This window comes from Quercus robur, chromosome 9 (assembly GCF_932294415.1).
Source record: "Quercus robur chromosome 9, dhQueRobu3.1, whole genome shotgun sequence".
NCBI classification, from domain to species: Eukaryota; Viridiplantae; Streptophyta; class Magnoliopsida; order Fagales; family Fagaceae; genus Quercus; species Quercus robur.
Window position 1 is genome coordinate 8,281,761 of NC_065542.1, and position 18,099 is coordinate 8,299,859.

Genomic DNA, 18,099 nt, shown 5'->3' on the forward strand with positions numbered 1-18,099 from the left:
ATTTTTTATAATCTATATTTAACATCAAAATATATTTTTTAATTTATATATAATTTTTTATCAAGGCATTTAATTTACACATAATTTTTTTTATTAAGCTGTGCATCGCACAGGCATAATACTAGTTTTTAACATAAACCTAGTGGCAGACCATCACAAGGATTGAAGGGGGCCTTGGCCCCCCCAAAATTTTTGAAAAAAATTAATGAATTTTTTTTTTGGGAATTATCCTAAATGATTTGAAAATTTTTAAAAGAACCTTAACATTTTGCCCCCCATACTCGATAATATACATATATATTTAAGAAAGTCTAAAAATAAACATAACTTTCATTTAAATAGAAGAATAATGCTAGAGATACAAATTATTTTACAAAAAATATTACAAATTACTAATGTATAAGTGGTGCAACCACAATTTACCATTAACCCCCTATACATTAGGTTTTGGGAAAATTATACAAACCTCCCTTGAGATTTTCGTTATTACATCCATTCCTCAAAAAGCTATTCTATTTTTTTTTTTTAATTCCAATACAATTATCCTAATTCAGGTTGATGTGTTTTCACAAATGTATCAGTAGTTCACAAATACATAATACTATTTCATCAGTGTAAATCTCAAAAGAGCATTAGAGCACATGTGAAGCACATGCGATGAGCTTTGAGCCTTATATGTCTTTGTTGGAGACACCAAGAAATACTAGTTGAGCTAAAAAACCTCTTGGCAAATTTTTTTTTTTTTTCTCCCTAAGATATTTGTACATTAAGACAATCCAATGTGAAGTACATTAAGGGTCTGTTTGGATATAGCTGAAAACTGAAAACTAAAAAACATTGTAGTAAAATAATTTTTAAATGTGTGAATAGTACCGTGGGACCCATTTTTAATGAAAAAGTTGCTGAAAAGTGTAGTTTGTGGGACCCATGAACAGTGCACAAGAGCACTGTTCACAGAAGAAAAGTCAAAAAGTTACGGCTAGGAGAAAAAAAAAATCTAAAACGCAAACGTGTGTCTGGGAAGCGCAAAACGTGCTTCCCAAACGCACTCTAAGATGCCAATTAAGCAAAAAAACGTGAAGTCAAAAACCTGTACGCTTGGATTTTTTTTCCTCAAAGAATGTGGACACCATTTGTCAGCAAAGAATGTTAAGTTTTGAAGATCAAGATTTAGAGGGACAACTCCCAAATCCAAAAGTCTCATCTACAACAAATCCCAAAACACAATCAATTCATTTTATTTTCTTACATTCTTCACAGCTTTTTTTCACCAAACCCAGAACAGCCCTCCGTCTCTCTCAATCTCCTCCTCCTCACCTTAACCGCTGCTCAATAGCATTAATATAAGTTACATTATTCCTCACCACCATTGTGACTTCGCACAGATCGGCTAGAAATTGAAACCCACTAAAGGTGGCGACGGGAATACAAGCCAAGCACAGAAGTCGCACAAATCGGGCAATGGCATTAGCAGTGATGGGATTCATAAGGGGAACTTAACAGATTAGCGTAAGCTTGTTACCCACTTAGGTTTTGTGTTTTGAGAGGAGTGGGGTAGGATCTACTATGCACTGGGGTATTAGAACCCGTATCTAGAAAAAAAAAAAAAATGGAGCAAGTGGGGGATGTGGGTTGCCGGCCACATTGGTAGGAACGAAGTAACCAACAGAAGAGTGAAGTAAGGGTTGAGCAATTTTTGGTAATGGGGTTGTCCTTGTTGGGGAAGGGTCTACAAGCTTAGACTCCATGAAAGAGAGCTTCCTACTCATGGGTTTTTTTTTCTCTTTTGGACTAGGGACTAACATATTGAAATATTTAGCTCAAAGAGTCCAAGATTTTTCATGGGCTCTTAAGTTATAAGAAACCAAGCTCACACTTCTATAAAATAATGAAGAGAAATTTGGAGTTGGATTCACTAAGTAATTTGAGTTGGTACTCTGCAGAAACTTTAGCAGAGGTTTGATAGCTTTCTCAGGGCCAAAATGGAAAATTAACCCTGATTTTCAAACATTATAATTAGTAGACCACGTTTTCAAACTATATTTTTTACTAACATTTCAAGGCTAATAGGCTCGATTTTGGACTATAAATCGAGTCTTTGAGGGTCGATCTTCATGTTCTAATTGGGTCTGAGTTGGAACTTTTTCCACGTGGCGTCCACCTGTAAATCGAGTCTCTAAGACTCGATTTACATCTATATTACATTCACAATAAAAAGAAAAGATTTTGGCCTTTACACCTTCTCACCTTAACAACAAAGAAAATATTATTTTCAACAACAGCAACAACAACAACAACAACCACCACCACCACCACCACCACCACCACCACCACCACAACCACTACAGCGATGATTCCATCGACTTCTTCGAGTTCTTCAACGACCTTAGTTACTCTGAAAATATGTGTTCATCAGAGGAAAAGTAAATAAATAAAACCCAAAAACAGAAACATGGGTTGCAGTGAGAAAGGCCTGGGTCGCGCTGCGGCCTGGGTCTTGTGCGGCCTGGCACTTTAGTCACCATTCATCCATTTTAAGAGATTGAACAATAAACAAGCATTTGCAAGAAGCAGTAGTGCAAAAGCTTTATAAAATTTCAGAACTTATAAATCTAGTCTCTAAGACTCGATTTCTAGATGGTAGCCACGTGGAAAAAATGCCACATCAGACATGATCAGATCATGGAAATCGAGTCTCTTAGACTCGAGATGTTAGTAAAAAATATAGTTTGAAAACGTTGCCTACTAATTATAATGTTTGAAAATCAAGATTAATTACCTTGAAATGCCGCTTTCTCAACCAAATCATCTCAGTACAAAGTAGAGTATGAGTGCAAGTAGTTAATGAGAGAGATGGAGGGCTGTTCTGGGTTTGTTGGAGAAGAAAGTGAAGAATATGAGAAAATAAAATGAAATTTTAAAGAAATTGTAGGAAAAGTAAAAAGATAAAATAAAGAAAGGAAAAAATTTTGGTAAAGAAAAGAAAAATATTTTCAAAAGCTGTGTAAGTTTTTTTTTTTTTTGCCATCTCAACGTTGATGTGGCTATTAAAATTTAGACACATCGGCATCTTATTCAATTTTTTAACATTAGGCATGGCAACAATGCAAACCATTTTTTATGTAGGAATTTTCTATTAGTGAGCTAACTGTAAAGACCAAATTGATTGCAAGTTAAAAATAACAATGACCAAATTGACTCTTACCAAAATGTAAGGACCAAATTGGCTCTTACCAAAATGTAGGGACCAAAATGATATTTGTGAAAATCCAAATCCAAGGAAGGACTGGCTCTGGACTAGGACTGCAATTAATTTCTGAGTGTAACTGGAATATAGCTCACAATGGGAGGCCCAAAAGGGATTAAACTAATGGCTGATAGGCGGATACTTCCCTGAGACTATTGAGGCCTGTTTATTTGGCCACCCGAGGATGTTCTTTGATGGCTAGCATTTCTTATGATGGTTTTGACTAGGTTTATCCTCTTTCCCTCTACCTAAAAACTCTGTTTTTACTCCCTTTCTCTCATGTTCTGTCACCCAAAAACGTCCAACCTCTTTCCTTCGAATTTTATCCTATTTATATTCTACAACTAGTGCCCTGGCAATGATGGGAACCTTCTCCTTTTGCATGGGTCTTACCGCTTTTAGAATATGGGTGGCCTTCCGGGTTTGGACTATTTTTCCAACATCTCCTATCCGTTATCAACAGGTGGGCCCTCCCGATACCGCCATTGTGGTAACTCCTTTGTAACTTGTACCATGTGTGGAGACCCCTGCTCAAATGGCGAACTCCCCCAAGGCATCATATCTCCACGGTTGAGCTCCACCCGCTAGCTATCCTCGGCACTATTATCCCTCCTTAGGAGGGATAGCGTAGATTAACGAGCCCCCAACTCGATTGTTCGTGTTATGGATTTGGTCAGGGCCCCTTATGTTGTATGTAAGGCCTTTAGTCCTTGGGACATCGACCTGAACTTGGTCTGGGTCAAATATCATCCACCACAGTATTTTTGCCATCTTTTTAAGGAAAATAAATCATGAGCATTCCAACTATAGTTTTAAGATGAAATCGCAACTATAATTTTTGCCACTTCAAATCAGATTGAAGCAAGCAAAGGAACACCCAGATAATAATTAACACTTGCACACTTGAACAAAAAATTTGAGCATTCCAACTATAATTTAAAAAAGAAATCACAACTATAATTTTTGGCACTTTGATTAGATTGAAGCAAATGGAGGAACACCCAAATAATAATTAACATTTGCACACATGAAAAGAAAAATAGAAGTTTGAAAAGGTCATCAACATTTGTAAGAACAAATAAGTAAAACTTGAAAAAAAAATTCAAGATTTACATGCTCAACGAAGGTCAATGTCGAAATCCAAGAAAAAATTCCATTAAAGCAAAACCATACGTTATAAACTCAGGAAAAAAAAAAAAAAAAAAAAAAAAAAACCAAAAAAAAAAACAAAACAACAACAAAAACAAAAACAACAACAAAAACAAAAACAAACACAAACAAACAAACAAACAAATAGCACACAAAATCAGCATTCATAAAATCCCACTAAAAATATCTTGCCTTTTAGGTGGGGTAATCCAAGACTTTGAAGTTTGGACTTTGCAAGTATAACACAACACAAGGAGAGAGATTGATCAAGAAATCCTTCTAGTTGAGGTTGTAATGATTAATCATGCCCTTCTTGTCCGTTTCTACAAATAGGCAATCAAAGAAAGAAAGGGTCAGGGAAATATTAAAAATGGGACTAATATTTGTTCTTAATGTTTACAGAACCTTCACTTTTTGATCTTGTTTTCCCTTGTTCTTTTATGTTTTTTATGTTTTTGGAGGAGAGAGACATAAAATGGGAGAAAATTACATATTTAGCAACATTTTTTAATGGAACTAAGGCTGTGATTGTTTCATGTAAAATATTTTCCAAAAAATGCTTATTTTCTGGAAATGCTATTTTCAGGAAAGGAAAATATTTTTAAGTGTTTGGTTGCATTTCAGAAAATATTGTGAAAAATATTTTCTGGTGTTTGGTTGTGCTCTTGAAAATACCATAGAAAACACATTTTCTACTTGTTGCTCACATTTTCTCACATTTTCTTAGTTGCCAAACAAATATATAATTTCATTCCTCAATCCAGAAACACAAATAAAACCCAGAAAAAAAAATTTCATAATCTGGTCAAATTGAGAGAAGAAGGAAGAGAGAGAGGTGATTGGGTTCGACGAGAGGCAAGATCGCGCGGCGGAGGCGAAGGTGAGATCGGGCGGCGCAGTGCTGCGATCGCGATCGGCGCGAAGGTGAGATCGCGATCGGGGACGACAAATCTGGGTCGAGGACGATCAGTTTTGGGGTGCAACGAGAACGATCAGTTTTGGGTGGATTGGTGCTGGGGTGCGACGATCTCGCCGGTGGTGCGATCGGAGAAATGAGGGTCTGAAATGGTGCGATTGATCTCGCCAATGGTGTGATCGACGCGATGAGGGTCTAAGATGGTGCGATCGAATGGGTTTTCTGGGTTTGATGAATGGGTTTGGGCATTGCTTGAAGAACGAGCTCGGTCTTGCGTTTTCTAGGTTCGTTGGAGTCAGTTTTTGGGTTCGGTCTCTTCTTCCTCTCTCTCTCTCTCTCTCTATGCATGCGGGCGCGATCTCCGTCTCACTTAGCTCTCTCTCTGTTTTCCGAAAAATGATATTTGAAGGTAAAATAAAAACGAAAATCATTTTACACCCCAACACACAGTCAATTGAAAAGCATTTTTAGAAAATTTATTTTCCATGCGCAACCAAACACCCACATTTACGGAAAAGCATTTCCGGAAGTGATTTTCACCCAAAACAAACACAGCCTAAGTTATAGAACCCTAGCTGAGCTAATCTCAAAAGGGTAAAGTATCAAATTTCAAGCCACGGATAAACAACATAAATTTTGACCAAATCACATGTGGGTAAGTTATAATTAGCCCTAATAATAATCTCTGAAAAACGTTTACAAACTTAAAAGTCTATTTAGGGGCTCCATAAAACTTGACAGGCAAAAAAATATATTTTAAAATAAGTATTAACTAATACCTAACCATAAGAGGAACCAAATTTGTCCTAAAAAGCATTAACTTAAAAACAAGGAAATAAATACCCTAAACCTAAAATAACGAAAATTACATATAAATACCAAAATTACAAAAATTAAATAGTAAATTTTGTTCTACATCAGTTATGCTCTTTGTAAACCCAGTACAGATGTTACAGCAAAGCATAGGAAATTTCTACAGACTGAAGATGGATGGAAAGATTTTACTGTTCAGTTCACCAATTCACTTTAAGGATATGTTGGTGAATTTTTCAGGCTCCGCTATTGGTTTATCCAAGGATGCTTCAGAGCATCTTCCACCTAATTATGAATTGAAGTTAGGCAAAGTATACTACTTGCTTCCTTGTTTGAGTTCAGTTGCTACTACTAGTCCTGCTGATATGTCTTCTATAGCTGACAAACAAAAAGCCAATGGTGTAAGGAGGATTAAGATTGTTATAACAAAGAAGAGGCTGCAAGAGCTATTGACAAAGCAAGCATCAGTGGAAGATGTTCTGTCGGGGCTCGAGAAAAAAACTTGTAATAATGCTTTTGATTCTAGGACAAATTGAAAGCCAAAGTTTGAATCCATCTCTGAGGGAAGCGAGTAATTTTGCTGTAGTGATTAGATGATCCTAGTGTTTATCTAGTGTCAATGAGATGTTACTGGCAACAAGTATATTTTTAATCAACCTGACCTCTCACCATCCCTTCTTATCCACACAAGTTATCACATCTTGTCCTCATAACATGGACAATTGAGTTTTCGGTGGTTTTAGTCTTGATCTAGGCCTCTCCAATAAAGTCACTATTGATTGTTAAAAAATTAACTTTGATGATTGCTCTGAAAGTAACCTTGGACCTTTTGGGGTAGGGGGCCTCATCCGTGACCAAGATTCCAAGCCACTTCTGAGTCACTGGTTGGGTGGTTTTAGCCTTGATCTAGGTTTTTCCTCTTAACTTCACACTTGTGTTGCCGACTGCGAAGGAAGGGCTAAATCAAGGAAGTGACCCAAGACAATGACTTTCAATGTGTTATGTGCTATACTTGACATAGATTGCACATTCATATTGAGATTAAATTCGGTAAGGACCTGGTGTAAAAGTCCATGATTTCACTTAAACTTTCAATTGATAATGTACCACATGGTCTAAAAAACCCTTCGGAGACGCCTTGGGCATAGATGTTCAGGCCAAATCTTCAAGTTTGATATTTTCATGGAACAAAGGAGGCTTCCTTTTCCTCTAGGCTTGCAACAATGCAAAGTTTAATGTTTGCTTATTATACTTTACCAATCACAACTAAAACCAACGAATCATCTTAATCTTAGCTAGCCACGAAACAAACAAAACCAAATGGTCCAAACTCCAAACCAATATAGTTTATATACACATCCTCCCCAATCTGTGTGTATGTATATTTTAATTTATAAACGCACCAGCTCACATTGCCTTTCATTCAGTCAGTTCAAAATTTATCTCTTCAAAGTCTCAAGGGGAAAGTATCATTTGATTAAAGAAAACACCAAACCTTGAAGAAGATTCTTCCAGGACCACCATGCCCAAAACATTGCCTAAGGCTTTCTCGGCTCGGCTATTGGAAACCAACACCAGTATTTTAATGAATACCAAACCAAAATATTACTCCAGTTTTTAATCGGTATCAAAATATTATATATCAAATGTACACTCATATTATATACTAATTAATAATAGGCTGAACATTTCAGGGGAGAAAACAATTATTACCTGAAATAGGATAAAAAAGCTTATGATTTAAAAAAAGTAGGATTGAAGAGTAATCTATTAACAGCAATTATGACTAAAAACAAAAAAAACAAAAAAAAAAAAAAACCCCACGAAATCTTCTTTATTTTATACTAGTACTATAATCTCATATATGTTCTGCTTTCACTGAATTTGCACGTCAATGACCTTGCGTTCTGCCTTGGTCTTAGGAATGGAAATGTAAAGAACACCATTCTTCAGCTTGATCTTATCCTTCTCCAAGTTATCAGGAAGCTGCATACGTGTGTCATAAGAATTGAAGCTTCTCCAAGACCAAGAGTCATTATCTTTACCTTCCTTCTTGTGCTCTCCTTTTATAACAAGCACATCGTCCTCAACTGACACCTTAACATCCTCCTTATCAAGTCCAGGCATGTCAAACCTCATCTTAAACTCGTTCTCCTCCTCTACCACGTCCAAATTGGCACGGGCTTGCCAATCCCATGCTGACCGGTGTGCTCCAGGGAATGTCGTGGTCTGATCAAAGAGACGGTCCATTGTGTCTAGCATTGGCCGCAATGCCCTAATTGCGGAGAATGGATCCCAGAGACCTGTGTAACAATTGCATACATGTTTAATTCTTTGGATCATATATTTTAGAACATCTGAATTTAAATTTTAAAGTTAGCCATCCAAATAATTGGATGAGAGAGATGTTACAAAATTTGCTACTTGAGCTTGGGAACATATTAAAGAACATACTTGAGTATTAAGTTTTCTTTACAATCCCTTGTATAATTTCCCCCTTTACATTTCTTGATACTGACCAGCTACCCTACACAATGATAGTATATCACTTTTTTAAGACATAGGAGACACAAAATCTGAAAAAGTAGCCCACCCACTAAAATGAAATTATAAAGTACAACCTGATGCTGTGTCTTTAGTTTTCAATGGAATAATATAATTGGTATGTCACAAATCATCAAACGAGCCTTTAATTTGTTTGCCGTGATTTTGTTTTTTGCTTTATCTTTTGATTCTTTTCTCCTCAGATTCAGATCCTATCCTAATTTGTTTTATGTGATTCTTTCTAGTTCATGTAATCTGAAGAAGCAGAACTCTTCCTATCTAATTAACCTGGAACAAAGAAAACGACTTAAGCAAAGTGTAAATTTCCATGCTCTTGGCATATTCTTTATTCAACCAAGTAAAAACAAAAGTTCCCAAGTTCTTAACTGAAAAGAATGAACAGGAAAAAAGAAGCAAATTTCCTGGAGATGTCTCTCTACTCCTTAGTCTTTAATTATGACCTAAGTCATTTCATGTTCCTAAGTGATGCTTTTGTGAATACCAAACAAGTATGTGTTTGAATTAACTTTTTGCTTAATATTCCGTTTGTTTTGTTGAAAAATATTTTTTCGGGAAAAATATTTTCAACATTTTTCAGTAATTGTTTTGTTGTAAAATCTTTATAAAACCTAAAAATATATTTTTTTTTCATGAAAAAAAATGTGTAAAACTTGTAAAATGCTTGACCAAAAAATATTAGGTAAATGACTTACACAAACCCCTCTTCCAGCTTGGGCTCGCATGACCCCCCTCCCTCAACCCTCATTCTTTCTTTCTCACACACAGGAATCAACAATGCTACGCAAGCAATGGTCATCGGCGTTGAGAGGTGGCAATTTGTGACAGGGTTTTGCCAATTCATGACTGCGGTTGAGCTAATGGTGGTTTTGTGCACCAATTGTGTTGTTTTGTGGGTGGATGCAGTTAGCTTTGAGCAAACTATGCTGTTTTGTAGGTGGACCTGGTCGAGGTTGCACCAATCTAGTGGGTTGTGTGGGGGTATTGGAATTGATTTGTAAGATAAGAAGATATTTTCATTTTACGTCGTACCAAACACTTAAAAATATGTGCAAACTCTTAAAAATACATTTTTGGAGTATTTTCAAGAATACAGCTAAAAACAAGAAAAGAAAACATTTTCAACTAAAAAACATTTTACATTGAAATAAATCTGAGTTCTGACTATTCCATTCTTTACCTATGAAACATCCCAAAAATCCTGTGAATCAATTGTGGTGGATAGAACTTGGATTCTTCGGGGTTTACGACATATACCCTTCAAATATATTGAATTTTTTTACCTCCTAGGTGTTCCCAAAGGTACGGTAATATGTTTTAAGTTGACAAAAATATAATTGCGTGACAAAATGTAAGGAAAAATTTTTTATACAAAACAAATAAATTTAAAAACTAAAACAAAAGGAAAAAAAGAGCTAATTCAAATACTTATTTTGCACAACCGAAATAAACCCTATTGTTACTTTAACTAGCAATGGTTGTGTTATTATCATAATCGTCATCATTAATTATTATTACTAGTGTATAATCTCGTACATGTGCATGATAATAATTAAAAACAATCACAATTACACACATATGAGTTTAAATTATACATAATATAAGAGTTACAATTTTTGTCATAGATTTTAAAAATATGTAATGGTTTCTTGTTTTACATATATATATATATATATATATATAATTTAGAATATAATTGAATTTGGACTCTTTTGTTTTTGCATCAAATAATTCATTTTTCACAAAAATTAAAAAATTAAATGAAATATGTGGTGTGAAATTAAATTTCAATTGAAATCTAATTTAGAATTCAATTAATTAAATTTAAATTTTTCGATTTTTATAGTCAATAATTCATTTGACACCAAAATTAAAAAAAATAAAATAAATAGGATTAAAAATAAATAAATAGGATGTGCAAAATTGGATTCCAATTGAAATCTAATTTAAAATCTAATTCACTTTAATATATATATATATATATATATATATATATATTTATATATAGATTGTTGTTGTTAAACCGGCAAGGTGCTGGGGTGGGGTGTGGTGGAATACACGTTATTTACAATCGGTGCTTCTGTGTTATTGATCAGCAAACTAATTGTTATACTTGAAAGGTTTAATCAAGGATCATAGTCACTCATGTTGAGAACATAACAAATTGACTAAGATTTATATATCATCAGAAAAATTCCAATTACTTTTACTTTTATTAAGTTTTTTTAGTTTTTCCTCCTTTTCCTTGTAAGGCAGGTTGATCAAATTGTGTCTCAGTGTCTGTATCTATCAAATTGGCCACTAGAATTCACCAGTTTCTGAGTTGGAAAGAGACGGACCCAACATAAAACAAGCAAAATAAATGTGTCAATTTACCAAAGCTAAAAACAAGTGTAGTCAAAAAGAGAGACTCACCAAAGTTTGAAATATCCACCACCCGTCTAGGCCTCCTCTCCACTGAGGTCCCTTGGTTTCCCTCACTGACATGAACATCCACAGACTGAGACGTGTCCTTATTTTCTTCACCAGCCGCAGCCTGAGCTCTCACCATTGACAACCTTGACCCCCTTTTGCTACCAAAATTCTTTGGTATTGGAAAGGCAACATGGCAACAAGGCACAGTACTGTTGGCTTTAATTGAAGGCATGGCTTTGTGTGATGATGATAGCATAGGTGAACATGACCAAGATAGTGTTGAAGCCATAGTGTTTCTTTCTCTAAAGAGAGACTGTGTACAAGAAGAAATGCGAAGTATACAATTGAAGTTCTGGCTTTGAGAAGAGGTATATTCGTTTTTGCTTAGGAAACAGGTGGGATTTGAAATATTATTATATAGGCAAAACAAAAACTAGGGGATAAGTTTGTAGAGGGGTCTTGAATGTTTGAGAATGTGAAATAGTTTCTAGACTCATGCATTATTGTCACCACCCAAAAAGATCAATGTACATTACATTGACGTTTTTCTGTATATGAGTCTCTCAATCTTTCGGGAAAGCTCTATGGTTGTAAAATTACTAATATGGACTTGTCCACCAGAATATTATATAGGATATTGTTTATTGCATACAGTGTTCACAAATATAAGCCATTCAAATACACTAAAAATTGTAACTTTTAAGAATGTGTTTGTTTGAAAGTGAAATAAGGTGAGTGGAAAATTTCGGAAAGAAAATGAAAATGAAAATTTTTTTAGAATGTGTTTGATTGGGTGGGGAGGGAGAAAAACATATAGTGGGGCCTAGATATTTTCTTCTCTAACCCACTAAAAAGTTTTCTCTCCAAAATGGAGAGAAAAATGAAGGGAGAAATTGGGCATCATATTTAGACAAAAATACCCATTTACAATTGCATCTTCACCCACTTTGCTTTTCTTCACACTTTTGTTTTTTTTACTCTTGATTTACTGGGCAGGCGTTGCCTGCCTCCCTCTTTTTTTTTTTTTTTTTGATTTATTGGGCTAGTATTATTTTTCTTTTTTCCTTTTTTTTTTTTGGCTTTCTTTTGTGTTTTTTATTTTTTGTTTAGATGTGATTTTTTTTTTTTTTTTATGGACATGATTTTTATTTTTTAATAAATTTAGGTGGTTGATTTTTTTTTGTTGTTTATCACTTTTTGGGTTTTAATTGGACATTATTTTTTTAATAAAGGTATATGCGTAAATTTATATAAAATCACTTTTTTCATCCCTCCATTTTTCCACTCCCAACCAAACAAAAATGAAGGAAATTAAATTTTTTTTCTATCCTCCTACTTTTCCATTCTCTCACCATTTTCTATCCTCTCACTTTTCTAGTTACACTTCCAATCAAATGGATGTGTCCGTTTGGCACCACTTATTTTTGTCAACTTATTTTATTATGTAGAATGTTAACTAGCATCGCTTGGTGCTGGTTAAGTGCAAGAAAAGACAAAAAAAAATTTGTCAGAAAAAGTAAAAAAAATCTGAAATTGTACCTACAAAATTGAAAAAGTCACATAAATTGGAAAAAAAAAATGTGTCAGAAAAAGTGTGCTTAATGGGCACCGCATGGTGCCCGTTAATACAATCCTTTTATTATTCAACTTATTTTTGTTACTATTCATGGGTCCCATTGTACTTTTTGGTACATTTATGGGTCCTGCTGTATTATTTCAGCTAATTTTTACGTTTATCTATAGTACTTTCAGCAAAAAAAATTTCAATTTCAGTAAAATAAGCGGATCCCAAACAAAAGAAAAAAAAAATAGTCATGTTTTTAGTAAATTTTGGCAATTTTTCCTACGGACTTGATTTGGATCCAATCCAATGACCAGGGCCATGCTACCCTTTTTAAACAAGGTCAAAACGTAATTTACACACTTTTTTGAGTTGTTTTAAAATTGGTCGATCATTCTTCAAATTTAAAGTTTATTGTATTGAGTATTATAATGATATCAATATAATATTAATATCCTTCTAAAAAAATATAATAATTGTGGGGCCCAAGAGTCTATGGGCCCGGCTCGCTCACTTATAGGGAGTCCACAGGCCCCCAAACTAAAGGAGGCCAGGGCCCAAGCCCAAAAGTAGTGAGCTCGATATGGCTTAAAGACACGTCCGAGGACCACTCCGTCCTCGGAAAGCCCAGAACCCCACTGACGAAAATGGGATACAGGCGAGCTGGAGAGGTCAGAAAATATCTCATGGAAATAGTCCTTAATACCCTTCCTTGACATGACACTACCCCTAACAGAGCCGGGATCTTAGGCTTTATGGATCATCTCCAGCAAATTTGGGACTAGACTGATGGGACAGATATCTGTCCCGGAAAGATCGACCCTACACGTGGACGAAGGACAACTAACGTAGGCTAGTATAAAAGAGAATGTTATGCGACCAAAAGGAGGGGCTCCCATCTGGCTTCTAGAGAAAGACTTGATGAAAGAGAATGTCTGGATAAAATACGCCGGGCATCACCTAAAATCCCACCGACGGGTGACCGGGGACAGCACCATCACTCCTCGGATCATATCCGAGGAGCCAAATCCCCCTAGATACAAGATTGAAGGGGCCTGAATATCCAGCCCGAAGCTCTTTCTCATATCGGTACACCTGTAGTCCGGCCTGAGATGCCGCCCCGCGACCCAACGCTGGCCTTTTTAAGCCCACTCTCTACAAATATCATTGTGAGGGATTTTCCTTGTGCGAGCCCAACATCGTTGATGGGCCGCTGAAGATTTTGTGTCCCTACAATAATAGTAAGGTCATGTTAACAAATGTCCTTAAATCAATTGTTAATAAATTATAATGAGAATTATGATTTATTTTTTAATAAACCATAAATTTTTTGAAACCGACAAAAAAATCATCCACATGTTTTTCCGTTTGGCTGCCAAAATAATGAATATTATCCACCCAAAAAAATAAATAAATAATGAATCATAGATGATTCATCTCTACCTTTGTTTCTCCACCCCCCCCTCCCCCCCAAAAAAAAAAAAAACTCTACCTTTAAGTACATAGTTACCAAATTAATCCAAACAAATGAATCCACATTTTAGAATTTTCATGTATATCTATACGCCTTTTATAACAAAAACAATATTGTAAGGACACTTTTTGCAGCCCAAGCCCAAGATGTAAGGGAATCTTGGCCCAAGGAACCCAGTACAATAAATTTGTAGAAAGTGGGTCGAAGAACTAAGACCTAATGAATTTGACATAGTATGGATTTAAAAGATGATCAAGCAAGAACAAGGAAAATAGAACTAAATGAATTTACTGTTCGAGGAGGTATTTTATCATACAAATCAATAACAGTTGGATACAAGTATAATTTTAATTGCCACATTATTCTTTCTCTATTTTTCCGATCCATTCCTCATGGGAGATCTCTTACATTATATATCTTCCTCAGGACCATCTTGATCCTACTCTTGTTGATCATTTGAGCTTTCACTTGAGAACCTATCCCATCGGACACTCTCTTTGGCTTTCTGTGAGTTGTGGTTGCCAAAGCAGCACTGTTCAAAGGTCTTCTCCACATAAATGTGGCCAGGAAAGTAGTTGCAATGCATTCAATGCGGTGGTAGCAGTTTTTTCTTAGATATTTTGGATTCCCCTCCTTCTTATATGTTCATGATACACATCTCTATCACTGGAGTTTCATGAAAAGTCACTTTGATCATTGGATGACATATTTGAGTTGTACTTATCGTATCCGAGGTGATATTCCTTCTTAGATAACCTTCCTATTTGCATCTTGCTCATTAAATCCTGAGCCTGAACCGTTCTTCACCATTCGTTTCTCCTCGGACCACCCACGCTTTCGGACAAGGTCCAAGACCCAATATATAATTTGGGCTCTTAATCCTACAAATATTATTATAATACAAATTACACATTCTAAATTTAGTTATTTTTATTTTGGTATTTGAATTTTGAAAAAAAAAAAATTGTCCATATTTGAGACTATTTCAATATCATCAATTTGTCCCTTTTTGTTAGTGTTGTGGTTTACGTGTATATTACATGATATTTTAATATATGAAAATTCATATAACAATAATATATTTGTGGGGTCCAATAGTTTATGGGTCCGGCCCACACGTAAATGGGAAGCCCACCGGTCTTAAACTGAAGGAGGCCAGGGCCCAAGCTCGAAATTAGGAAACGTAAAAAGTAGCCCGAAGACATAGCCGAGGACGGTTTCGTCCTCGGCAGGTCCAAAACCTCATGGATAGAAATGGAATACGAGTAAGCTGGAAGGATCAGAAAATATCCTGGGGAAGTTGTCTTTAATACCCTTCCCTGACATGACACTGCCCCTAACAGAGCCGGGATCTTAGGCTTTATGGATCATCTCCAGCAATTTTTGGGATTAGACTGATGGGACAGATATCTGTCCTGGAAAGATCGACCCTACACGTGGACGAAGGACAACGAACGTAGGCTAGTATAAAAGAGAATGTTATGTGACCAAAAAAGGGGTCTCTCGCTCCCCATCTAGCTTCTTGAGAAAGACATTGATGAAAGAAAATGCCAGGAGAGTGTACACCGGACACCACATAAAAACCCGCCGACGGGTAACCAGGGACAACACCACCGCTCCTTGAACATGATCCGAGGAGCCAAATCCTCCTAGATACAAGATTGAAGGGCCTGAATATCCAGCCCAAAGCTTTTTCTCGTATTGGCTCACCTACAGTCCGGCCCGAAACGTCGCCCTGTGATCCAACGCTGGCCTTTCAAGCCCACTCTCTACAAATACTATTGTGAGGGACTTTCCGCGTGCGAGCCTAACACAGTCGTTGGACCGTTGAAGATTTTGTGTCCCTACAATTGGCGCCGTCTGTGGGAAAGGCTTGCGCGTTGGCGCAGGAGGCGTTTGAATCAACTCTCCAGCCAGCTGAGGTTTGTGGGATTTCCTCCATCTCTGGCGACATGCACTCGGTGCTCCGACCCGAATTTTTTGCTAGGGGCTACGCCCTGCAATGTCAACAGCGCGGGCAGCTCTAGGGGCTTCCGGCTTCAGGACAAATCCCCCCGCCGCGGTCTAGGGGCTGATCTTCGACAGTAATGGACAGAACCAAGGCCTTGCATGGTCCTCGGACCCAAGCCTGTGGGGAAACCAAGTACAAAAAAGAAATCTTACAAGTAATGGACAGAACCAAGGCCTTGCATGGTCCTCGGACCCAAGCCTGTGGGGAAACCAAGTACAAAAAAGAAATCTTACAAGTAATGGACAGAACCAAAACCTTGCATGGTCCTCGGACCCAAGCCTATGGGGAAACCAAGTACAAAAAAGAAATCTTACAAGTAATGGACAGAACCAAGGCCTTGCATGGTCCTCGGACCCAAGCCTGTGGGGAAACCAAGTACAAAAAAGAAATCTTACAAGTAATGGACAGAACCAAGGCCTTGCATGGTCCTCGGACCCAAGCCTATGGGGAAACCAAGTACAAAAAAGAAATCTTACAAGTAATGGACAGAACCAAGGCCTTGCATGGTCCTCGGACCCAAGCCTGTGGGGAAACCAAGTACAAAAAAGAAATCTTACAAGTAATGGACAGAACCAAGGCCTTGCATGGTCCTCGGACCCAAGCCTATGGGGAAACCAAGTACAAAAAAGAAATCTTACAAGTAATGGACAGAACCAAGGCCTTGCATGGTCCTCGGACCCAAGCCTGTGGGGAAACCAAGTACAAAAAAGAAATCTTACAAGTAATGGACAGAACCAAGGCCTTGCATGGTCCTCGGACCCAAGCCTGTGGGGAAACCAAGTACAAAAAAGAAATCTTACAAGTAATGGACAGAACCAAGGCCTTGCATGGTCCTCGGACCCAAGCCTATGGGGAAACCAAGTACAAAAAAGAAATCTTACAAGTAATGGACAGAACCAAGGCCTTGCATGGTCCTCGGACCCAAGCCTGTGGGGAAACCAAGTACAAAAAAGAAATCTTACAAGTAATGGACAGAACCAAGGCCTTGCATGGTCCTCGGACCCAAGCCTGTGGGGAAACCAAGTACAAAAAAGAAATCTTACAAGTTTTGGACAGAACCAAGACCTTGCATGGTCCTCGGACCCAAGCCTGTGGGGAAACCAAATACAAACAAGTTTTGGACAGAACCAAGGCATTGCATGGTCCTCGGACTCAAGCCTATGGGGAAACCAAGTACACGAAAGCGTCATCGGAGTTCCCTAACTCCCAGTCGATTGCTCGGATGGAATATTTATAAATCATCAGCCTTGGGCGATATTCACGCGCTTATCACAGAATATCCAACTGATATCCCGGTTAGTTTCTTAAGTTTGATTTATTACAAGTTATCGATATAATGCCTGATAGTGCTGACAGATGAGAGTTGATTAAATTATGCTTCAAAGTAGCTTTATCACAAATGTTTTCAAAGCAACACATACATAGAGCACATTCGTTCACAAAGTTGTGTTGCCCATTAGATCAACGCTTAAAACATGTAAATCAATTTCCATTTTTATTACGATGAAGAAATAGTACAGTGTACAAACGAAAAGCTGGAATCAGCCTACGTCAAAGCTTACTACATAAGCAAGAAAAAGAAAAATACAAGAAAGCTGGAGAAAGCCGAGGAGGTATGTCGGAGGAAAGGTTGGCTACAGCTCCGAGACCTTATTCTTCCCCCGCACCCTTACCTGCCCATAACTCAGGCAGCTCAAGAGACCCAACTTGAACCTGACACCGTTGAAGAAAAGGTGCAGGGAGTTGGAGGTGGTGGGGCTTTCTCTAAACATACGCCTGCCGCAAAGCAGAGGCGCTGATGGAGGAAAATCTTTCTTCTGCCACACCAAAACTCTGGCATGGACAGAACCTGCTTCGGATTTTGACTAAAAGAGGGGAAGATTCCTTTCCCCCTCGGTGGAGATGGAGTACTCTCCTGAACTTGTGCTTCCTGTGCCCATACCTTACTGTT

The 18,099-nt window shown here is 37.2% G+C and overlaps 1 protein-coding gene across 1 annotated transcript; it reads right to left on the minus strand.

Annotated features, from left to right (window-relative positions):
• Positions 1 to 7,916: 7,916 nt before the first annotated feature.
• Positions 7,917 to 11,561, minus strand: LOC126699702 (small heat shock protein, chloroplastic-like). The gene is made up of 2 exons (XM_050397653.1): positions 11,103 to 11,561; positions 7,917 to 8,428 (listed from the first exon to the last, which is right to left on the minus strand). The coding sequence occupies exons 1-2, from the start codon at positions 11,389 to 11,391 to the stop codon at positions 8,001 to 8,003; spliced, it is 717 nt and encodes a 238-aa protein (XP_050253610.1). The 5' UTR covers positions 11,392 to 11,561; the 3' UTR covers positions 7,917 to 8,000.
• Between the last annotated feature and the right edge of the window lie 6,538 nt (positions 11,562 to 18,099).

Bases quoted from the DNA above. Each gene is read 5' to 3' on its own strand.
- LOC126699702 (XM_050397653.1), bottom strand. From the start codon at position 11,391: ATGGCTTCAACACTATCTTGGTCATGTTCACCTATGCTATCATCATCA. The intron at 8,429-11,102 runs GTGAGTCTCTCT...ATTGTTACACAG, and splicing joins GGTGGATATTTCAAACTTTG to GTCTCTGGGATCCATTCTCC.